This window comes from Zeugodacus cucurbitae, chromosome 4, assembly GCF_028554725.1.
Source record: "Zeugodacus cucurbitae isolate PBARC_wt_2022May chromosome 4, idZeuCucr1.2, whole genome shotgun sequence".
In the NCBI taxonomy this organism is placed as follows: Eukaryota; Metazoa; Arthropoda; class Insecta; order Diptera; family Tephritidae; genus Zeugodacus; species Zeugodacus cucurbitae.
Genome location: NC_071669.1, coordinates 54,971,250 through 54,991,778, shown reverse-complemented (window position 1 = coordinate 54,991,778; position 20,529 = coordinate 54,971,250). Strand labels below are relative to the sequence as shown.

Sequence of the window (20,529 nt, the reverse complement as noted above, 5' to 3'; positions counted from 1 at the left end):
AACAGTGAGGTCTCATAATATCTTAAACACGATGACTACTACTCAGGTAATACGTGACATCACTCCATCTGATATCGATACGGACCATAACTAGTCTAATAACTGTTGACCCACCAGAATAACCTAACCTAAATATCTTCCACCAAACATTTTAATGATAATAGAGATCACTGAAGCTTTTTGAGTGGCTCTACTTGCTCTCTCCAATACACATAACCAAGGTGAAGAGATTAACTCGCTTAAAAGCCGTTTTTAGCCAACGTTACATGAGGTAGGTGATCGTTTAAACTACAAATCTCAAAATATGTTGAATCATTCGAAAGGGGACATATTTGATATCTCTCTAAGTCTCTTTCATGTATCCCTTACCTTCAACAATAGCGCATGCACACCCGGGTAACCAGTCCATTTGAGTTGTTGTTGCAGTTTTTCAACTTTATCACGCGCATCCGGACGATCGAGGGGCAAGCGATGCAATACACGTGTCAATAAACGCACAGCCAACAGAAATTCATGTTCATAATCGCTCTCCAAGAGTGAAACAGACAACCAAAATAGCTGAGCCAGTATGGTCATTTTATCGTCCTGCGAAGAAAAGGAATAAAGAGATGAGCGACAACAGCAATAAAGTAATATTACAAAAGTTTTGAGACTAATTAAATACCTGCGTGGCGCTGTCACCGAGCATTTTCAAACTTTGAGCGCTGCGCGAGCGTGAAAGCGCCGAGCCGCCGAACTTGGCGGCATTACGTTCCAACTCGGACATGCAGGACATGCCAGAGGCGCGATTACGCAACTCAACTGTAAATGAAGAATGTTTTTATAATTGTTGTTGTAATTAAGAATAATTATAATCAGTCATTTGTTGCCAATCGAACGCACCTTGTTTATCGCATGGCGAATTGGTGCTCTTGCGTGCGCAATACGTAACCGAATAGCTGGTGCTGCGTGCATGACTCTGCACCGAGAAGTTCGGCGATTGCGGTGCTATGCCACCCGAAGGTGACTTCTTGCCGGGTAAAATAGAATTCGGACCGCCATCTTTGTTATTCAAGTTCGGTGTGCTCTTGAAGATATCCTTCATGACATCCAGTGGACGGAAGTCAGAATCCAAACTGTCGACAGCGGCTTCTAGCGTCAAAAGCAGCTCAGTTACATAACCCTGCATGTCTTCGCCCTGCTCGGCCACCGTTTCGACCAAGCGCGACAATATATCGGAGAGCATACGCGAATTGATAGGCACATTGAGCGCGCGGAATATCTGCAAGCAGCGCCCCGCATAGTGACGTGAGGAGCACGATAAGCCCAATTGCAATGCCGTCTGTGCCCAACGTTCCGCGATGCGTGCCTGTGGATAGCTGTCGGCAAACACTTTCACCATGTGCTTGAGGAAGCAACTAAGCTGCTCGGCGGACTTTACCATCCACACTGCAAACGAAAGGGAAGATAATAAAGTTTCACAAAGTACACGGAAGTAATAAAATTTGTTTGCAAAGTTCAACGTGGACAGCGCATGGCAGTGTTAGGGGCAAGCAGGGGACTCACCTTTGGCTGTGATATCCTCGTAGTTCCACAAGGGCTGGCAGGTGCCTTGTGCGAGAAACTTGAGCAAACTTTTGATTACATGCGAGATTAGCATGGTGGGTCCGGGTTGTGGTGGCGCATTCTCATCGGTTATTATCAGCGGCACTTCGGAGTTCTCGGAAGTGTTCGGATTTATTTGTATGTTGCCAACATTCAAGACAACTTGATGTTGTTGCGTGGTCGCTTGATTTGCCGGTTGATTTTGTTGTTGTTGCTGTTGGGCAATAACTTGCAACTGCTGTTGTTGTTGCTGCTGCTGCTGTTGTGGCAATTGCGTTTGCACTGTCGCATTTAACGGTGGCGGTTGTTGTAAGTTGGTGTGTAATTGCACGATTTGTTGTTGTTGTTGTTGCTGCTGTGCCATGTTGTTGTAAAATGTTGCATGCACATTTTGCAGGTTGGCAGCCGTTAGCGTAGCGGCAACAGTGTGACTCATGCCATGTATGACACTCGAGTTGGAGAGCGGCAAACTGCACGGGTTCACGTTGTACAAATAACTGTCGAATTCTTGATGAGATTCTGCAATTGAAGTGGTAGTGCGGGGTTATTGAAATTATTGAAAAGTTTGCTGGTGAAATGTTAAAGAGATTCTTCGAATATTCCCAAAAATGAGTTAAATTTCAATCAAAATAGTTTCTAAACAGTAAAATAAATATTATTTACAAATGCATACTAGCCTGAAAAAAATATAATATATAAAAAAAATATATGTATTAATAAAAATCTAAAATAAGTTAAAAAAAATATTTAAAAAAATATTAAAAAAAGAATTGAATAAAAAAAAATATTAACAATATTAAAAGCAAATTAAATTAAAAAAAAAAAATATTTAAAAAAATTAAATAAAAAAATAACAAAATATAAATAAGAAAAAAAAAACCAAAAAAAATTTTAAATATATTAATTTAAAAAAAATTTAATTTAATTTAAAAACAACTTGTTTCCCAAAAAAATATTTAAATTTTTTTATTATTTTTAATCAGGTGGCAACGTCCGTCATTTTTTATTTTATTATAACAGCTCTTCAAGGCACACATTTCAGAATAATGTTAAATATTTAACAATTTATGTTGATATCTAATTGTAATCGAAGAAGTTTGGCAACCCAGTATTCCAAATTATTTTAAATTTTAAACTTTAAGCTTCTTAAATTTAATAAAATCAAAATCACACGGTTTTACACTTTTTAATTTTCAAAAAATGTCATGTCAGGTGGCAACTCCAGTCTGGTTATGGTTGTAATTAGGTTAGGGCTAAATTTTAGTTTTTAGCAATTCAATATTAATTTTTGTTTTTGTAAAGGCAGAAAACTTTGAAAAAAAGGATGTGATAAATGCTAACTTGACAGTTATAGGCCAAATAAAACTCTAGGTCCATTTCGGTTTTATACATTCGTCTGTCTTGGAAACGGATACTAATGTTAAGCAAGAGTAAGTACAACTACGGAATAATTTAAGCTCATGAAATTTTAAAAAGTGAAAAGATAACTGTCACCATTTAAGATCGGACTATTCTTGCTGAAAGCATGATTAAATCTTTACTCTGAAAAGAAAGGCAATACTATTTCGTAATACAATTGAACTTCAAAGAATTAAGCCACTTAGATAAATATGCTTTTGACAGAATTGCAAAATAGTTGAGATTATGATCCCTAATGAATTATATTAGGTTGGCAAATATCTCTCTTCCGCCTTTTTTCATTTGAATTCCGTGCCTATGTATAAAGCGCTACAGAGCTCGTATCTGGCAATACTATACATCTTTGAAAGGTCTTGACATAACCTACAAAACGACGTTATTCACGATTAGTTTGAATATTGCGCTCAACAGTTATAGACGTGTAAACATGGAGTTCACTAACACCGAAATTCGCGCTATTTTAAAGTTTCCCTTCGTTAAAGGCAAATCCGCTAGAGAACGTTCCGTAAGATTAATGGGGTTTTGGGGGATGGTACTCTATCACTTCGAACTGCGGAGGAATGGTTTCGACGATTCAGAGCGGGTGAAAACGACACCATGGATTAGCTAGCCGGCGGAAGATCTGTGACGACGAATATCGATCAAATCATGGAAAACATCGAGTTAGACCGGCACGAGGCATCTTGTGAAATCGCCCAGGAGATTAGAGTTAGTCACCAAATCCTTTCAAGCCATATCTGCATAAGGCTGGATACACAAAAAAGCTTGATGTTTGGGTGCCGCATGATTTGACGCAAAAAAAACCTTTTGGACCGAATCAACGCCTGCGATATGCTGCTGAAACGGAACGAACTCGACCCATTTTTGAAGCGGATGGTGAATGGCGACAAAAAATGGATCACATACGACAATATCAAGCGAAAACGGTCGAGGTCAAAGGCCGGTGAATGGTCCCAAACAGTAGCCAAACCGGGATTGACGACCAGGAAGGTTTTGCTGTGAGTTTGGTGGAATTGGAAGGGAACCATCCACTATCAGCTGCTCCCATATGGCCAGACGCACCAGGACAACGCCAGACCACACACTTCGTTGGTGACTCGTCAGAAGCTACGGGAGCTCGGATGGTAGATTCTATCGCATTCACCATATAGCCCGGACATAGCGCCAAGTGATTACCACCTGTTCCTGTACATGGCGAACGCCCTTGGCTGTCCGAGTTCTTCGCAAATAAGGAGGGGGGTATTATGAAGTTGCCGTCTAGATGAAAACAGATTATCGAACGAATCGGCGCATATTTTAACTAAAACCGATCACTGTAACACTTTTTAAAAAGCAATGAACAAAGAGCAAAAAAGCGGAAGGGAGAACCTAATAAATCAAATTATAATTCTCTGTCTTTTGATGACGTCACACTAAATATACCTTATAAAAAGTGACTATTGCTGGCTTTTTAGTAAATTTATTATATTTATTTTAAATATTTTATTCTTTACGAAAGAAAGACAAATGCGATTGAACAGATTTCCCTGATTTATCTTCAAAATGTAATACTAATGAAGTCACTTCTATATATACTATATTTTAAAATTAAGGGTTTAGGGGTAATAACAAAGTGCGCTCGGGCACTCCAAAACGCTAGTGTGAAACTTTAAATGCGTTTTTCGCCAAACTATGTTTTTTGAATTGGTGATAACTGGACCTCGAAAATTGCTCAGTAGATTTTAATGAAATTTATACAGCTTTTAGAATACATAATGCTGGCATGAGCGAAGCTTTTTTTGGTTTTCAAAAATTTCGGCAAATAAAAGCGTATTCTCAACTATTTCAAACATCGAAAAAATCTTGAAATTTTTACTAACAAACTGCACCATCCTAATACACAAACGACATAATCCATTTCATGGAAATAATACTTTCAATTCTGTTTCACTTTGTTATACTTATCTTTGTACGCCAATAATTATTACCTGTAAATACATTGTCAATGACGGGCAATGACGGCACCGTCAGCCCCAAGTCCAGTTTTGTTGTTTCGCTATTCAAAAGAATACGAGCGACGGTCAGATGGTCATTATGCTCGGCCAAAACGATCTGAAATGAATGAAAGTGGAGCGCACAAATTAAATTGAAATCATTAAAAATCAACGTTACATAAGAACTCAAACACAAATGGTGCATATGCAAATGGAAATGGTGCACCAGAGCTTGAGGGAAGCCAATGGAAGGTAATGCTTACCAGTAAATTAATGCAAAGCTGCTTGCAGTGTTCGCGCACAATTACGCGCGTATGATCGAGTCCCAAAAATAAAATGTGCAACATCAACGGTAAATGCAAAGTCCAATCAATGCCCGGTATGCCGTCGACAACAACGTCCGTTAACAGCATCACGGCGACGTTACAGCTAAAAGTAATGTAAAAGCACCGAGATTATGATAAATAAATGAGAAATATAAAGGAAATTGTAAGGATGCTGCAAGCAGCGGCAGCGTCCTCGGCTGCGACATTATGCAATTGTTACTAACCGATGGAAACCGCTGATTGGCAGACTGACGTCTGGTAGGAATTCAGTGAGTGGTGCGAAGTAGCCGCCATACTCGGGCATGGGCAGTGGATGCGGCGCCAGCGGCGCGTCTGCTGAGCGCAACTCAACGTTCTCCTCCTGACGCAGCTGCGTGTGTGTGTGTGTAAATAAATAAGGAGTTGAAGTTGGAAAAAGCAAAGCAAAAGAAATTAAATCAATTAAAAAGCATGTCTTCAGACAGTTACGCATGTATGTATAGATTTGTGGGTGTGTGTGTGTGAAATATTACCTCAGCATCATTAATTAGTATGTCTTCGGGTCGCGGCAGTATCGATGGCCCGGAGGCTGCACGTATTTTATCCGCACCACGCGGCGGTCGATTGTTTGCGGTTTGCGTGAAGGCGCGTATGCCGCTATCAGATTTACAGGTTCTGCGAAATGATACGAAAGTGCGTTCACTCGTCATAATTATAAAAATACAACAATGATTGTGTAATAATAAATGATTTCGTGCTGATGAACTTAAATATAAATGCAACAATTTAATGAAGGTTAAGTGAAAATTTTATATTATTTAAAAAACTTGAAAAAAAAAAATCAGAAAATTCTGATGCTCTATTTCCGTGTCTTGATTTTATACACAGAGTTTAGATACATACTTCTGATATTCGAAAATGGAGATAACCCCAGCTTATAACTAGAATTTATCTTATTAAGAAAAGGCTAAATTCAAGCGATTATAATTAATTTATGTATATGAGATCTAGAGCTAGATATGGCCCGACTTCATGGAATTTGCCTTTAAACAAATTGTGGGCAAAAAAATCTTCGCTTCATAAAAATAAGCTATAAAGTTAATCAGATAGTTGAAAAGCATAATATTGGTTATATAGCTAAAGTTTTGGACCGATTTCATTTATTTTTAGCATTTAGTTAAAATAATATTACCGATATATTCGCTATATTCGACTGTGCACTCGAATAATGAAATCCACTACAAGTCGTATAATGGGGGATACCTATATCAATTTCACCCATTTTAGACATCAAACAAAATTTTTTTGAAGATAACAAGACTCTAAAAAAAAATTTTTTTTCTTTGTCCTAAAGTTTATTTTATGATTTTCTGATTAATTGTGAACAAAAACGACATGAAAGCACCTTCTTTTCGTATAAAGTTTGCTTTTGTAAAAGTTATACTATATTTGGGGTTAATTAAGAGATAGTACCAATGAACATAAAAAAAGTAAAAGTGTGGACTTTTAAATTATTTTTTACTTTTTTTGTAAGTTATTTTGATGGTAAAACTTAATTGAAATGTTTTTTAAGTGATTTCATTTTCAATTAAAAATTAAAACCACATTTTTTTTTTAAATATCGTCAAAACGGTGTATTAACGGTATATTGATAAGTGACCTTAGTATTTAATGTATGCAATGTAAAGGATTGTTTGCCCTTGAGATCGCAAATGATCCGAATAATAATTGCGAGTATAACTGGCAGCTAATTGGAGATTTCAAAATGGGCATTTTTTATGGGACTTCAAAGCGGATATACAAAGTATCCGCGTTATTTGTGCTTACGGGGTAGTAAAACGGCGGATGCTAAGCATTATACTCAACGGTCTTGGCCTGAAAGAACAGAACTTTGTATCGAAAAAAAACGTTACATTTGAGCCAATTGTTGAAGCAGAAAAAGTGTTAATGCCGCCTCTGCACATTAAGTTAGGGTTGATGAAACAATTTGTTAAAAAACGGGATCAAACCGCAGAAGCTTTTGAATACTTAAAAAAGTTGTTTTCCGAAGTTATCCGAAGCAAAGGTGAAGTGAATGAAGGCCGGGGTTTTCGTTGGTCCGCAAATCAGACAGATTTTCGCCTATCAGAAATTTCCAACTTTGCTGGATCGTATTCAAAAGGCGAGTTGGAACAGTTTCAAAGCAGTCGTTTCTGGATTCTTAGGAAATAACAAAGCCGAAAATCTAGTTGAAAATATGCTAAAACTTTTGAGGCAATGGGCTGCAGAATGTCATTAAAATTACATATGCTGCATGCTCATTCAGATAAATTCAAAAAAATATCGTTAAAACGGTGTCCTAAATAAAAAGCAAACTTTTTCATGGCATATATTTTTTCCGTCTAATTAAGACCTAAACAAGGGAAATTTACTGCTTTAAAGTTATGGTCAAATTTTGTGTTGACCCGTGTAATATATTCATTTAATTTTTTAAGATATCTTATCTATTGGCAAATATATATGGTATAAACTCAACCGAATGTTCGAAAACTCTATAATAGGCATATGAGGTGTGTTCAAAAAATAACGGGAATTTTGCTTTTTGAAAAAAAAATATTTATTCATTCGTCTACATTAATATTGTCGCCTTTAAAATAATCCCCATTCGATATTATGTACTTATGCCAGCGCTTTTTCTAAGTAAGCCTACTTAATTTTATTATTTCCCGCAAAATGAGCTTTAAACATAGTCAGCTTGAGGGCTTGAAATCGTCTAGTCTTATACCGACCATTTTTAGATGACAGATACCAAAACTTGCCGAAACTTGAAGGCAATACATATTTTTCATATTTCATTATCTTAATTGGTATTTGATATATATGTTGTGAAGTATAACGATCCAATGAAACATAATAATAAGTTATATGGAAGACCAATTTTCAAACTATATCATGAGGATGTCAAAATAACGTTATGTACCAAATCTGGTTGAAATTTGTAGAGAAGTTGTTGAGTTTTGACAGATAGCTGAATAATTAAAATTTGTTTCATCGTATTGATCCCTTATTGTGTTTTTGCAGCCCTATATTCTATGCATTGTTTATATAGTTTAAAAAGTAACCTCTGGACCTTTGGTATGCTTATAAGATATTGTGTACGTTGAAAAGGGCGAGCACCTCAATATCTCATAATGTTATAAAAGATTACAAAAGTTATTACTATTTTTACTCACCCTGTTTTGATGGGATCTTCGCCACTGTGACGTTTTGTATGAATTGTACCTTTCTCCACAATTAAATCCTGTATGCGGGAGTCGTTGATACCCCCAACTGCTTGACCTACAAATATGTATGAGAAAGAAAGTTATAGACGAAAAGAGTTATAGAAAAAAAGTAAATTTGTGAGAATACCAGTCGGCAGGTCGTAAGTTCATAAATTTTGGAGTCAAATATAAAATCGTATAAAAGAAAACTTCCGCGGTTCGACATTAAATATGAACTCAATTAATATATTTTTGATATGAAAATGCTCCGAATAAAATAATAAAGATCTTCGGAGGTGGCTTAAAACTATTACTATTTTCATGATTTAGATTTAATACCGTTTACAAATAGATAAACTCAAAATATACTCTGCTATTATTATCGCTGCTATTATTATCGCTTTAAGTCATTCTCAGTGACGAGGCATAATTATTATTATTCTCCACAACTAAATAATAACCCACAAACCACTTTCATTTCCAAATAATTTAAAATTCAACACATTCAATCACATACAGACATTTAATTCTCACAACCCACTCAACCTAATGGGAACCATTTAGCCAACTTACCGTCAGCTGAGTGACTGGAAGCTTTCCGCATGCTTGTTAAGCGATAAAATGGCGGTGTCTCGGTGCGTTCGATTAAACAATTAAGCGTCTCCACAGTTTGCAGTTCCACCATGAGTTCGTCGAGCAGACGGTCGGGACAGGTGCGGGCGAGATACAATGCAACGCGTTTCGCCTAGACGTTGGAAATACAAAGTTTTTGAGTAAATAGAGCAATTAATAAAAAGGGTTGATGAGTGAGAGTAATGCGGAAAATACATTCGTATATATTCGTTTGTGTTCGTACATATTTTAATATATAATATGAAAATATGTAAATGGGAAATGGAAAATGACAAATATTTGTTTGTCTCTCACTTACGTATGGTAGCAGCTCGTTGGGCGCCATGCCGCTCATTATGACCAAGTAGCGTAGTATGACCTTGAGATTGTTTGGCCAGAATTGGCAGAGTGTGCCCCACAGTTCCTCGATGTCACGGGGATGTGAATCAGAAAACTGAAAAATATTTAATAACGGCAACTTCATTAATTGTTCAAAACTTTTGACTGAGAGAGAAAGAGAGTTTGAGAAAATTAATTTAGCTAATAAGTGAATTAGTGTAAATGATAGAATGTTAAATGGGTTAAAATATCATTTTAAGGGACGAGGTGCTCGTTGAGAACAAAAAAAAAGAAATTTGAAATTTTTCGAAGATAGTATTTGAGCTCATCGTATTGAATAATTGCAGGAAATATTTTGTTTCAAATTCTATTGAAAATCGTTGCCAAAATGCAGGAGCAAACACTTTTCTTACCTTGGCGGTGATATAAAAAAGATTATTTAAGATCATCTCGGTGGCTTCAGTCGATCCAGTACCCTCTCTACGTCCACGCGTACCAGAATCGGGAAAATACTGAAATGAGAAAATGTATGTTTGATAAATTTGCTTGTAATTGATGTTATAAGAAGAGTAGTCGGTCATTTTGCAATTGATAGATTTCAGATTTTTCTATAGAATAGCTAACTATCGAAAAAATAGATAATAATATAAATATTTCAGGAAATTTTGGTTAGATTTTGATTTATTCATATTTTTGTCAAGGCGTTGCCAACTTTAAAAAAATTTAACCGTTATCTAAATAAGTTAAAGTTAACCGAAAAGAACTAATATTAAACGGATATCCATATGTAGAGACCAAAGTGGTTATCTGAGAACCGATGTCTAGGGCATAATGGGATTATGAAGGGAACACTTCTCCGATCTGCTGAATGACAGTGAAAGTACAACACCAGGAAATGGCGAACCCGATGACGATGGAACAGATGTTCTATTACCCAACCATGAAGAAATTCGAATAGCAATTACCCGCCTAAAGAACAACAAAGCGGAGGGGGCCGATAGATAACCGTCCGGGCTACTCAAATACGGCGGGGAAGAACTGATAAGGTGCATGCATCAGCTTCTTCGCGGAATATGGTCTGAAGAAAGCATTCGCGACGATTGGAATCTCAGTGTACTCTGCCCAATACACAAAAAGGGAAACCACACAATTTGCGCCAATTACCGTGAGATAAGCCTCCTAAATATCGCTTATAAGGCTCTATCGACTGTGTGAAAGACTAAAACCCACCGTCAATAAACTGATTGGACATTAGCAGTGTGACTTTAGACCTGGAAAATCCACAATGCGCCAAATCTTGGAGAAGACCCGTGAAAAGATGATTGACACACACCACTTTTTTGTCGATTTTAAAGCTGAATTTGACAGCACGAAAAGGAGCTGGCTTTATGCCGCTATGTCTGAATTTGGTATCCCTGCAAAACGAATACGGCTGTTGACTTAAGCAATTAAAAGTAAAGTCCTCTCTAGACGAGCCACAATCAAACTGTACAAGTCCCTAATCATTCCCGTCCTGCTTTATGGTGCAGAAGCTTGGACGATGTCAACATCAGATGAGACGACACCAGGAGTTTTCGAGAGGAAGCTTTTGCGCAAGATTTATGGTCCTCAGAACATTGGCAACGCGGAGTACCGGAGACGATGGAACGATGAGCTGTATGAGTTATACGCCGACATTGACATAGTTCAGCGAATAAAAAGACAGCAGCTACGCTGGCTAGGTCATGTTCTACGAATGGACGAAAACACTCCAGCTCTGAAAGTGTTCGATGCAGTACCCGCCGGAGAAAGCCGAGGAAGGGGACGGCCTACACTCCGTTGGAGAGACCAGATGGAGAGCGACCTGGTTACACTTGGTATCTCCAACTGGCGCCGAACTGCGAGGGAAAGAGAGGAGTGGCGCGTTATCATCGATTCGGCTATAAGCGGCTAAACGGTTTTACATACAAACATACATATCCATATTGAACAAATTTAATCAGAGTCAACATCAGAATGTCCTTTCTGCACAAAGGACCCCAAAGTATTAACTCGCTTCGGAATGTGAGGTGTGAGGTTTTTCATAGCAGAATTATACACGGATAAGTAATATTTCCTGTAGATAAATAAATATTTCGAGATCATTATCCTAAAAAGTGTGGGTCCAGACCAGGTCCGAGTTAATATTAGACTTCAATCGAACTTAGCGCTTTCCCGCACGTTTTCTCTTTTCTGCTTTTCCTTTAATTAAGTTATATAATTTCAAGAGGTGTTGAGAATAGCACCAGCCATATCACTTAACCTAATTATTGTTTCAATAGCAACAACAGAAGAAGAAAGATGCTTAGTAACAGCTTTCTTGCATTACTAATTGGTGTGACTTCTTCACTACAAAAAAACATTAAAAGACAATTGTTAGACAAGTAATTTCCTAATAAAGAAATATACAATCTCCGTTGGAGTGCGAAATTATTCTAATGTGATTTAAGTACGAACCCAAGACACTTAGCAATGACATTGCTCGTGGCACGTACTGATTTATGTTCGAGAGTGAAATTACAATTACACCACTCACTACTCACCATAATGTATGATAACGGTGTGGCTGGCGGCACACTTGTGGCAACCAGCTCCATATTATGCAGCCATGGCAACAGGCATTGTATCAGCAGGGCGCGCACATCTTCACGCGCCGTCTGAAAGCGATGGGTTATTTCTGCAAAGATCAACATAAAAAGGTACATAATGAAAATAATGGTAGTATATGCGAATTGCTACTTGTATGAAGGTGAAATTAAAATTGCTGGAAAGCAGTAAAATGCATAAAATATGCCGACTATTTTGTAGCGTTTGTATTTGAAGATGCCGCTGATTGTTTACTCACCGGAGAACATTGACATAGTCAATTCTGGGCGCAGCTGGGCCAATTGTTTGGATAGGAAACGCTGCGAGCGACAGTAGGCGCTGCTGAGTAAAGTGTCCAAAGTGCCGACTTGTTTGTCATCTTCTGGAATGGGCGAAACAAATGCAAATTCATTAAATATTAGCAAAGAAATCAGCGCAAATAAAGTGTAACAAAATGACTTCTGAACTTAAAGCTTAAGACCTTCGCGGCCAGACATTGACGTAAAATTTGGAGTTCACGAAAATTGTCGTATGAAAAAAATAAAATGTTTGCGCTACATGTCCTTCGAGCGGTCGCAGCGCGTCGACTGTTTGTGCACGTAGAATTGCTCAGCACTTTTGGTGTAATGTTGCGAAGAGCTTTCGTGGAAAACTTAGTGGAATATCGTAAACGAGTATTGCTCTCGAGTCGTATTCTGTTTCTCTGTATATAAATATATCGTACTCACCTAAATTAATGCATTTTAAATAATTGAGCGCGCTAAAATGTATGCTTACAATTTTCATTCATAGTGCCGACTTGCATACTTTTAAGCGCAAAGTTATTATTTCATTCAACAATCAATATAGAAGCGAATAATAAATGTACTTCTCAAACGGTTAATGCATGAAACTGGAATTCTTTAATTATATAGTCCAACAATTGCCCCAAAACCTTCCGTCCCTGTAAAATCGTATCTATTTCACTGTGAGTTCCGATTCTGAGAACCCAGGAAAATTTGAGCTAACCTTAGAAAACCTCAACATCACATGTGATCTATGATTCCAAAGTGGATAGATATAACATAAAATATAGATTTGATCTAGGAACTGTGAATGTATATATCGATAAACTTTTCTAAACTAATACCCATTGATTTATGAAATATTTAAGCTTCTATTTTTAGTTATTTTTAAGTAATCAAAAAACAATTAAACTGATGAGCCGTATGCGATACTAGATATAAATATATGTAGGTGTCTATAATATTTATGTAGAAAAAACGAATTCATCAATCATAAATATTTGCTCAAGTTGAGCGTTTGTTCCGTGGAAAAAGTTGATGAGAAACAAAAAAATATTTTCAATTTGTCAATAAAAAGAATTATGAAAGGCAACAACAAATCACTGAATTTTTTTATTCTCAGCTAATCAGGCAAACCATCAACGCGTATGGTGATGATATGTATATATAGCAGGTTTTGTCAAGCACCTGAATAAATAAATACGTAGGGATATAAATATCAATTGTAAATGTTGTGTATATATCAACAAGAGATAAAAGAATGATTGAATGAATGCGCAAGCAAATAATGACAAATTCACAATTGGAATTAGCACACGAGCTGCTTCAAAAGCTGCTGAAAGTGCATGAATGTAACCAATAAAGTGGAGAATCGGCGAAAAATATCTCTTAATGGTGGCAAGACCCAAGCATAGATATTGAATTATCCACTTAATTATTTAGAATTGGAGCCACAAAACATTTGCAAAATGATCAAACGGATTTGAACTGCCGTTTATAATGTCTAAATTTTGGGAGGAAGGGACAATAGTGAAAATTTAGGTTACAATGAGTAGTTCATCGATGAATGCTTACTTATTTCGAAGAATATTTGACAAAATCTTCAAAGTTGCAAAGAAAATAAGAGGGAGAGAGAAAAGGAGCCTACAAGTTATAAGTTATTGACCAAATAATAGATCGTAGAATTGGCATCAAGTTGAGTCCGACTGACCGAAACTGAGTATAAAGGAGTTTATAACCAGTCTATAATTTTCAACTCGACGATATTCCTCAAAATTATTTGGATAATGATTTCCGCCGATACAGCAACCAAATAAATAATATTAAAACTAGTTATTATGATACCTTCTGGCTGCGGCACAAACTCTAGAATATCGCTCATTTTGGTCTTTAAACATTATTCACAAACACAAAGTTTATTATACCTATGCCCAAAAAATAAGTTGACATTTGAATTTAAACTGAGCGTGTCGAAGGATTTGGAGAAATATAATTTTTTTTTTTTTTTGGGTTGGTAGTACTGTCAGTCACATTTATGTCAAATTTCATGTCAAAATATTCACTAGTGTTTGAGATACATGTCGTTTTGTGAGCTGCTAAAAGTGAGTTTTTCGTTTTTTGCGATGTCGAAATTTGTTGAGCAAAGAATTTGCATTAAATTTTGTTTACGGAATCAATTTTCTACTGCATATACGTTGAGGATGGTGCAGAAAGCCTTTGGTGATGAGGCTATGTCTAAAAAAAATGTTTACAAGTGGTATAGTGAGTTCCAAGCTGGCCGTGAACGTGTCGAAGACGAAGAGCGTCCAGGGCGACCATCAACCTCAACAGACGAAGCTCACGTTCAACAAATCAAAGATTTGGTGTTGAAAAACCGTCGATTAACAATTAGAGAACTTGCTGATGAAGTTGGCATATCGAAAGGCTTAGCCAATACCATTTTGAAGGATGTTTTGGGCCTCAAGCGCGTTAAATCTCGACTGGTACCGAAAACATTGAATTTTTTGGAAAAAATTTCGCCAAAAACTCAACCCATATCGTTTCGCAACCACCGTATTCACCTGATCTGGCGCCATGCGACTTCTGGCTGTTCACCAAGCTCAAAAGACCGCTCCGGGGACACCGTTTTTATACGATAGAGGAGATTCAAGCCGCAGCGAAGACGGAACTGAAGGCCATTCCGGAAAGTGACTACAACCAGTGCATCGAAGATAGGAAAATCCGTTGGCATAAGTGCATTACATCGGCAGGGGATAACTTTGAAGGGGATGAAATAGAGTTGGAAGAATAAATAAAGAATTTTCAAAATAAATACAATGTCACCTTATTTTTTGGACATATGGTACATTATTCTTTTATCTTTAACTTGCTTTGATAATTTTTTTTTTAATTCCTTTTTTTGCAATTTATTAAGATATATTAGTGATAGATAGTGTATCCTATGGCTCTGTGGAGAGCAAAGAGTTTATGAAGATAGAACCCTGTATAATAAAATGTCTTATAGCCTTTTCAGACAGAAGCTAATTGAACAATTAACCGACCTCTGCTCGATTAAAACGCTGATTAAGATCGATTTACCATACAAAATAAAAATTACATCAATTTTTAATCGAATTTTCATCGACTTGAAAATGAAATGCAACTCTGCGACAAAGACCGACAGATACGTTCTTTGTCTGCGAGTTGTTGTTCACGCTACACGGCGGTAGATGTCGCAGGTAAAAATAGTAATCAGCTGATGAAACTTACCAACTTCTTATGAAAGCAAAGACAAAATGTATAACAGCTGATTGGTTATCGAGTAGCCGGCAGTGTGAAGGGCAAAAACTGGTTACTCAATCAAAATTTTAATTGATCAATTAATTTGGCTGTGTAATAAGGCTATTAGACCTTCTCAAACACAACAATAAGCACGCATTACTTGTTTATTAGCAAAAACTCGGGGGCATAGTACAAAAAATTGATCTGTTAGGCCATTATTTGGCATTTTTCTTATATGAAAGTTAATGACTGAGTTAAAATTATAGAATTTAAGCTCTAGGTGCAATAATTAATTGTTTAAAAATTGAATGAAAAGTCAGTGAACAATTTTTAATGTAATTTTTTATAAAAGCTTTCTTTCTCAATCTCCCATTCATCCAAAAGTCTAAAAGTTCTCTCAAAAATAAATAAAAATTGTGTCGAAATCACAACAAATCGCATTACGCATAAAGTTCGCATTAATTGCTTCTCTTGCTACTACATAAATATATACAAGTATTTGCGGTAGACAAGTACACTCACACAGTTATTCAACAAGCCAGCAAAAGTACTTCATTCACACACGCCAGCGAAAGCAATACATACATATTTTATTTACACAATAATAAACACCTGTTGATGTTTGTTGCATTGCAATGATGGCAAAGGTCAGCAGGCGATGCGCTACAAACAGATTGTATTTTGATGAGCGCATAGTGCCGGTTACTACCACAACAAAAACACACAGCGACAATAATAATCGCGGCAGCCGGAGGACATCAGGCACATAAATATAGAGCAAAAGAATAAAAGACAAATTGTATATACATAGATCTCAAGCGTAGTATTTCTGAGCCGAAAGTTATGAATGAAATGCAGTGCATTGACATTGCGCAGGCGCATGGAGAGTGCGCGAGTCCTGTGAGTGTTATTTTGTTATTGCAGTGCTTTTACGATATTTCCAGTGTGATGACTGGCTGGCCGGATTTGGTTAAAAAGCGAAAGTCACTGCCGGAGTTTCGGCAGTTACCTTTGATAAGGCGGCTGGCGCGCATCAGGAATAAGAAAAGAAATTCCGTGAATTGTGACGGGCGCAATTCGAAGCAAAGCGGTTGAGTAGTTCACGAAAAACCTTGTGAATTTGTGAATAAAAAACTAAATAAATTGCGGAAAAATCAGTCAAAGTATATAAAAAATTAAAAAAAAAAAATTACAAAAAATTTATATAGAAAAATAAATTTAAAGAAATTAAAAAAAATGTAATAAATTAAGAAAAAAATTTATATAAAAAATAAATTAAATTTTTAAGTGTTGCATTCATCATAAAAAAGTGAAATAATACGCATTGAAGTTGAATAATGCTGATTAAATTCATCATCAGTTAGTTAAAAATTTCACATAAAATACGGAATTGTGTAAAATGTAATTTTGTCAACAAAAAATAAAAAAAATAATAAACAAAACTGTGCTTGTTATGGATGAAAAAAAAATTTAGAGTGAATGTAAACTAACTTTTATACCACACTGTGAACTTTTAACAATCAAAGTTACACATGCGTTCAGAAACAGCAGGCGGATAAAATCAAATTCAGAAAATGTTTCTAAACTAAAAAAAAAAAATAAAATAATGATAATTAAAACTGAAATATATGTATATATAAAAACTAATATATAATAAAAAGCAAAAAAAAAAAAAAAAAAATTTCCTGAGACTAAAAACAGAAAATAAATTTTTTAATAAATCTTTTACAGAATTCAATGGTTTAAATGTGGAATCTATAATTTCTATATCATATGCATATATACAAAATGCACATAAATAAGCGTAATTTAGATAATACGGATAATGAAAGTAGGACACCTTAATATTCTACCGGAGCTTGGGCATGTTCTATGTTTTTTATAGGGGAAACTCTTTATTGTTCGATCTTAAATCTCATATGAAATCTATAAGTGTAATATCATATTTTTTGTTCGCCTCTATACGAATATAGAAACTCCTTTAAAATTTAGTTGATAGTAAGGAGGACAAGAAGAAATATCTCCTGTCGTGCAACAAACAGTCAGCGCATTCGTGTCTTGGCTCCCTGTTGACTGTTGACAGTCGTAACTTTGAAGTTGTAGATAATTTCGTCTACCTGAGAACCAGCATTAACAGCAATAACCATGTCAACCTGGAAATCCAACGCAGAATCACTCTTGCCAACAGGTGCTACTATGGACTAAGTAGGCAATTGAAAAGTAAAGTCCTCTCTCGATGAACAAAAATCAAACTCTACAAGTCTCTCATCATTCATCTACGACAGTCAAGAAGAAGAAGATAGTAACATTTAAAACTTGGTATTATGCCCTGGTAGAAAAGTTCGATTTATGGAAGGAGATTAGCATGAAATTTGGCCTCTAAACGCTATTCCCAATTCAAAAGAAATGTCAAAAAGCGCGAAAAATATGGCTTCGTTTGCGGTCCCCATCGGTCCACTTTTGTAGCGACCCTATTGAAAACCGCTTCATAAAATGAAAATGAAATTGCTTGGGTAACAGGAAGGTAAATTCGAGCATAATAATTTATGCAAACTACAGCAATATATATACAAACAACCAGTATTAACACTAAAACTATTTTGTTATGTATGTAACAGAACCGCTACAAAGTACTGAATTAATGGTTGAGAATAATTGGTAGTTTCACAAGTTTAGACTCATACCTAATTGACTTAATTAAGTCACTCGATTAATTAATTATGACTCAATTAAGCTATTCGATTAACTAAGTATGATTATGACAAAACCATCGCCGTATTTGTAATCAAAATCAAGAAAATGTTAAATTAATTAATTTTGTTAATAAGAAACCATCGCCGTAATAGACATATTGACATCTTACTCGTCACTGTACTACCACAATTCGCAATGTAATTATAACGTGTCAAGACACATGTTTAATTCATGAAAATTTCCACAGCTTTAAATTGATGCTATTAATGTTTTTGAAGCAAACTTTAAAACTTTGCAACTCTTAAGACCACGAAATGAACACGTCCAATTTGCATCTCTCAAATTCCACAAACAAATTTCAAAGTATGCCGTTGAAACACGCACAAACACGCATGAGAGCGTGCTTCAAAAATGTTCAAGAACTTTTAGTGTTCGTCACTAATCTTCATAGTGCTTGCCATTACACGTTCGCACGCACTTTTCATTATAGAAATGAGGCAATTTTGAATAGCAACTTATGAAAAGTTTTAGTTTAATAGAGTCAATAGATTTTTTTTGTTAAATCTAGTTAAGCACCTGCTTGGCTGCGCTTCTAAATTTTTTCGGTAACAATTATTGCAGCTGTCGAAAAATAATTCGCACAGTGTGGGAGAGGATCGGCGGAGGATTTTTTTAACTAAACTAAATATAAACCTTGTGCCTTCTGTTGAGTGAAGCAAAGCTTTTTTAATGCTGGTATTTCAGCAGAAAGTCCTATTCTCCTCTATTCTGTTTCTGTTTCATTGTGTCTAGACTCCAGCGAATATTCTTTTAAGGTCTTAGCGTGGAAAAAATAAACATGAGAATACCTGTTAAATACTCTTATATTTATTGATTGACAGTAGAAAATAAATGCTCCGTTGATTTTGAACAATTGGCGCATTCAACTGAAGAGTGATTAAGGCAGTAGTCTGCTTTACAGGCTTCAAAAAATCGATTTTTTTGTTTTGTTTTAAATATCTTCCAAAACTATACAAGAATATGTCTTTAAAATTCCAGAGGCCAATTCGACATATTTTCGAAGTTAGAACAGTTTTAGTGGCCGAGCGTCGAGCAGGTGCGAATGCTCAGGCAGAACTTTAAAGCGCGTTTTCTCGAGTTTTCAATTTCACAAGTGTTCGAAAACGGTGCCGGTGATAGCAAAAAAAAAATTATAGAGAATATAGAGAATCGAAAAAACCAAAGTGATCTAGCTTCAGTATTAAATTATCTTCTATTTGAACTAAAAAAGTTGGACAAAAGTATTATTTAAACTACTTGTTTTGCAACTTAAAGTCAATTTTTTTTCTTACTTCTTACTTTTTCTTTTCTTACTTTTTTTTTCAAACTTCGAAAAAAATTGGAAGTTTTTAACTTGTTCGGTATTTTTGTAGTTCATAAAGAAACTTATTAAAATTAAAAAAAAATTTGGTTCGACTGTTTCGGATGCATCGCACGAACTCCATCACCGGCACCGATTTACAAGTGCAGACTCCAGGAGCTCCAGAAAAATACTTACAATTTTGAAAAAATTACAATATTTTTTAATAGTAAATATTGTTTTTTAAGTCTTAAATATAGTACACTATTGTCTTAAAATTCCGTTTACCGCAGTCATTTCCTTCCCTTTCAAAAAAAAAAGCTAAAAAACGTTTTTTTTTCGGCTTCTGAAGCAGACTACTGCCTTAAGTTTGATGAAGACTTTGTAAGGTTTCTTTGCAATGTATATTTCTTTTGTTTTCATAAATTACCGCTGAATTGCTTCAATTTTGGGATTCAACCTGAATTTTAACAGGCGCCAGTGGATAAACAGTTCTAAAATTAAATTTGGTTAGGTCGTTACTTATATGAAGTACATTTTGAGGTCCAAATGTCGTAACATGTTTTGGCGCGCAGTTTCATGAGAAACTTTTTCTAGAACTCTTTCGTAAGAACACTGATCGGAATTTTTGGAAGTTTTCGAGACATTGGACACTGTACATGTTCACTTATTTATAATCTAGAGCCTTTTCCTCGCTTTGGTTCTAGTATTTCCTTATTTTCCGATCAATTTTAGCCATTATACACTATTTAGAGGGTTAAAGAAAGCATTGCTGTTAGAACTCAAACGTTTTTACCAGTGGGGATTATGGTCCAATAGTTGGACCACTTCAAACTAAACCCTTTGCACGGCATATTAAAATATTGTCTTTTT

The 20,529-nt window shown here is 35.8% G+C and overlaps 1 protein-coding gene across 5 annotated transcripts in view; it reads right to left on the bottom strand.

Moving 5' to 3' along the window:
• LOC105211014 (protein furry) overlaps window positions 1-20,529 on the bottom strand; it is a 185,897-nt gene that overhangs the window by 7,876 nt on the left and 157,492 nt on the right. For 4 of the 5 annotated variants that reach the window (XM_011182251.3, XM_011182253.3, XM_011182255.3 and 1 more), the window contains 14 exons: window positions 12,338-12,460; window positions 12,036-12,169; window positions 9,888-9,986; window positions 9,455-9,589; window positions 9,097-9,268; window positions 8,494-8,599; window positions 5,815-5,956; window positions 5,527-5,672; window positions 5,240-5,405; window positions 4,971-5,094; window positions 1,546-2,103; window positions 883-1,428; window positions 665-801; window positions 370-585 (listed from right to left, as the gene is read on the bottom strand). In XM_011182251.3, coding sequence (XP_011180553.2) covers window positions 370-585; window positions 665-801; window positions 883-1,428; window positions 1,546-2,103; window positions 4,971-5,094; window positions 5,240-5,405; window positions 5,527-5,672; window positions 5,815-5,956; window positions 8,494-8,599; window positions 9,097-9,268; window positions 9,455-9,589; window positions 9,888-9,986; window positions 12,036-12,169; window positions 12,338-12,460 — 2,804 coding nt within the window. The remainder of the gene's footprint in view (window positions 1-369; window positions 586-664; window positions 802-882; window positions 1,429-1,545; window positions 2,104-4,970; window positions 5,095-5,239; window positions 5,406-5,526; window positions 5,673-5,814; window positions 5,957-8,493; window positions 8,600-9,096; window positions 9,269-9,454; window positions 9,590-9,887; window positions 9,987-12,035; window positions 12,170-12,337; window positions 12,461-20,529) is intronic. The other variant, XM_029039492.2, reaches the window with a different exon arrangement.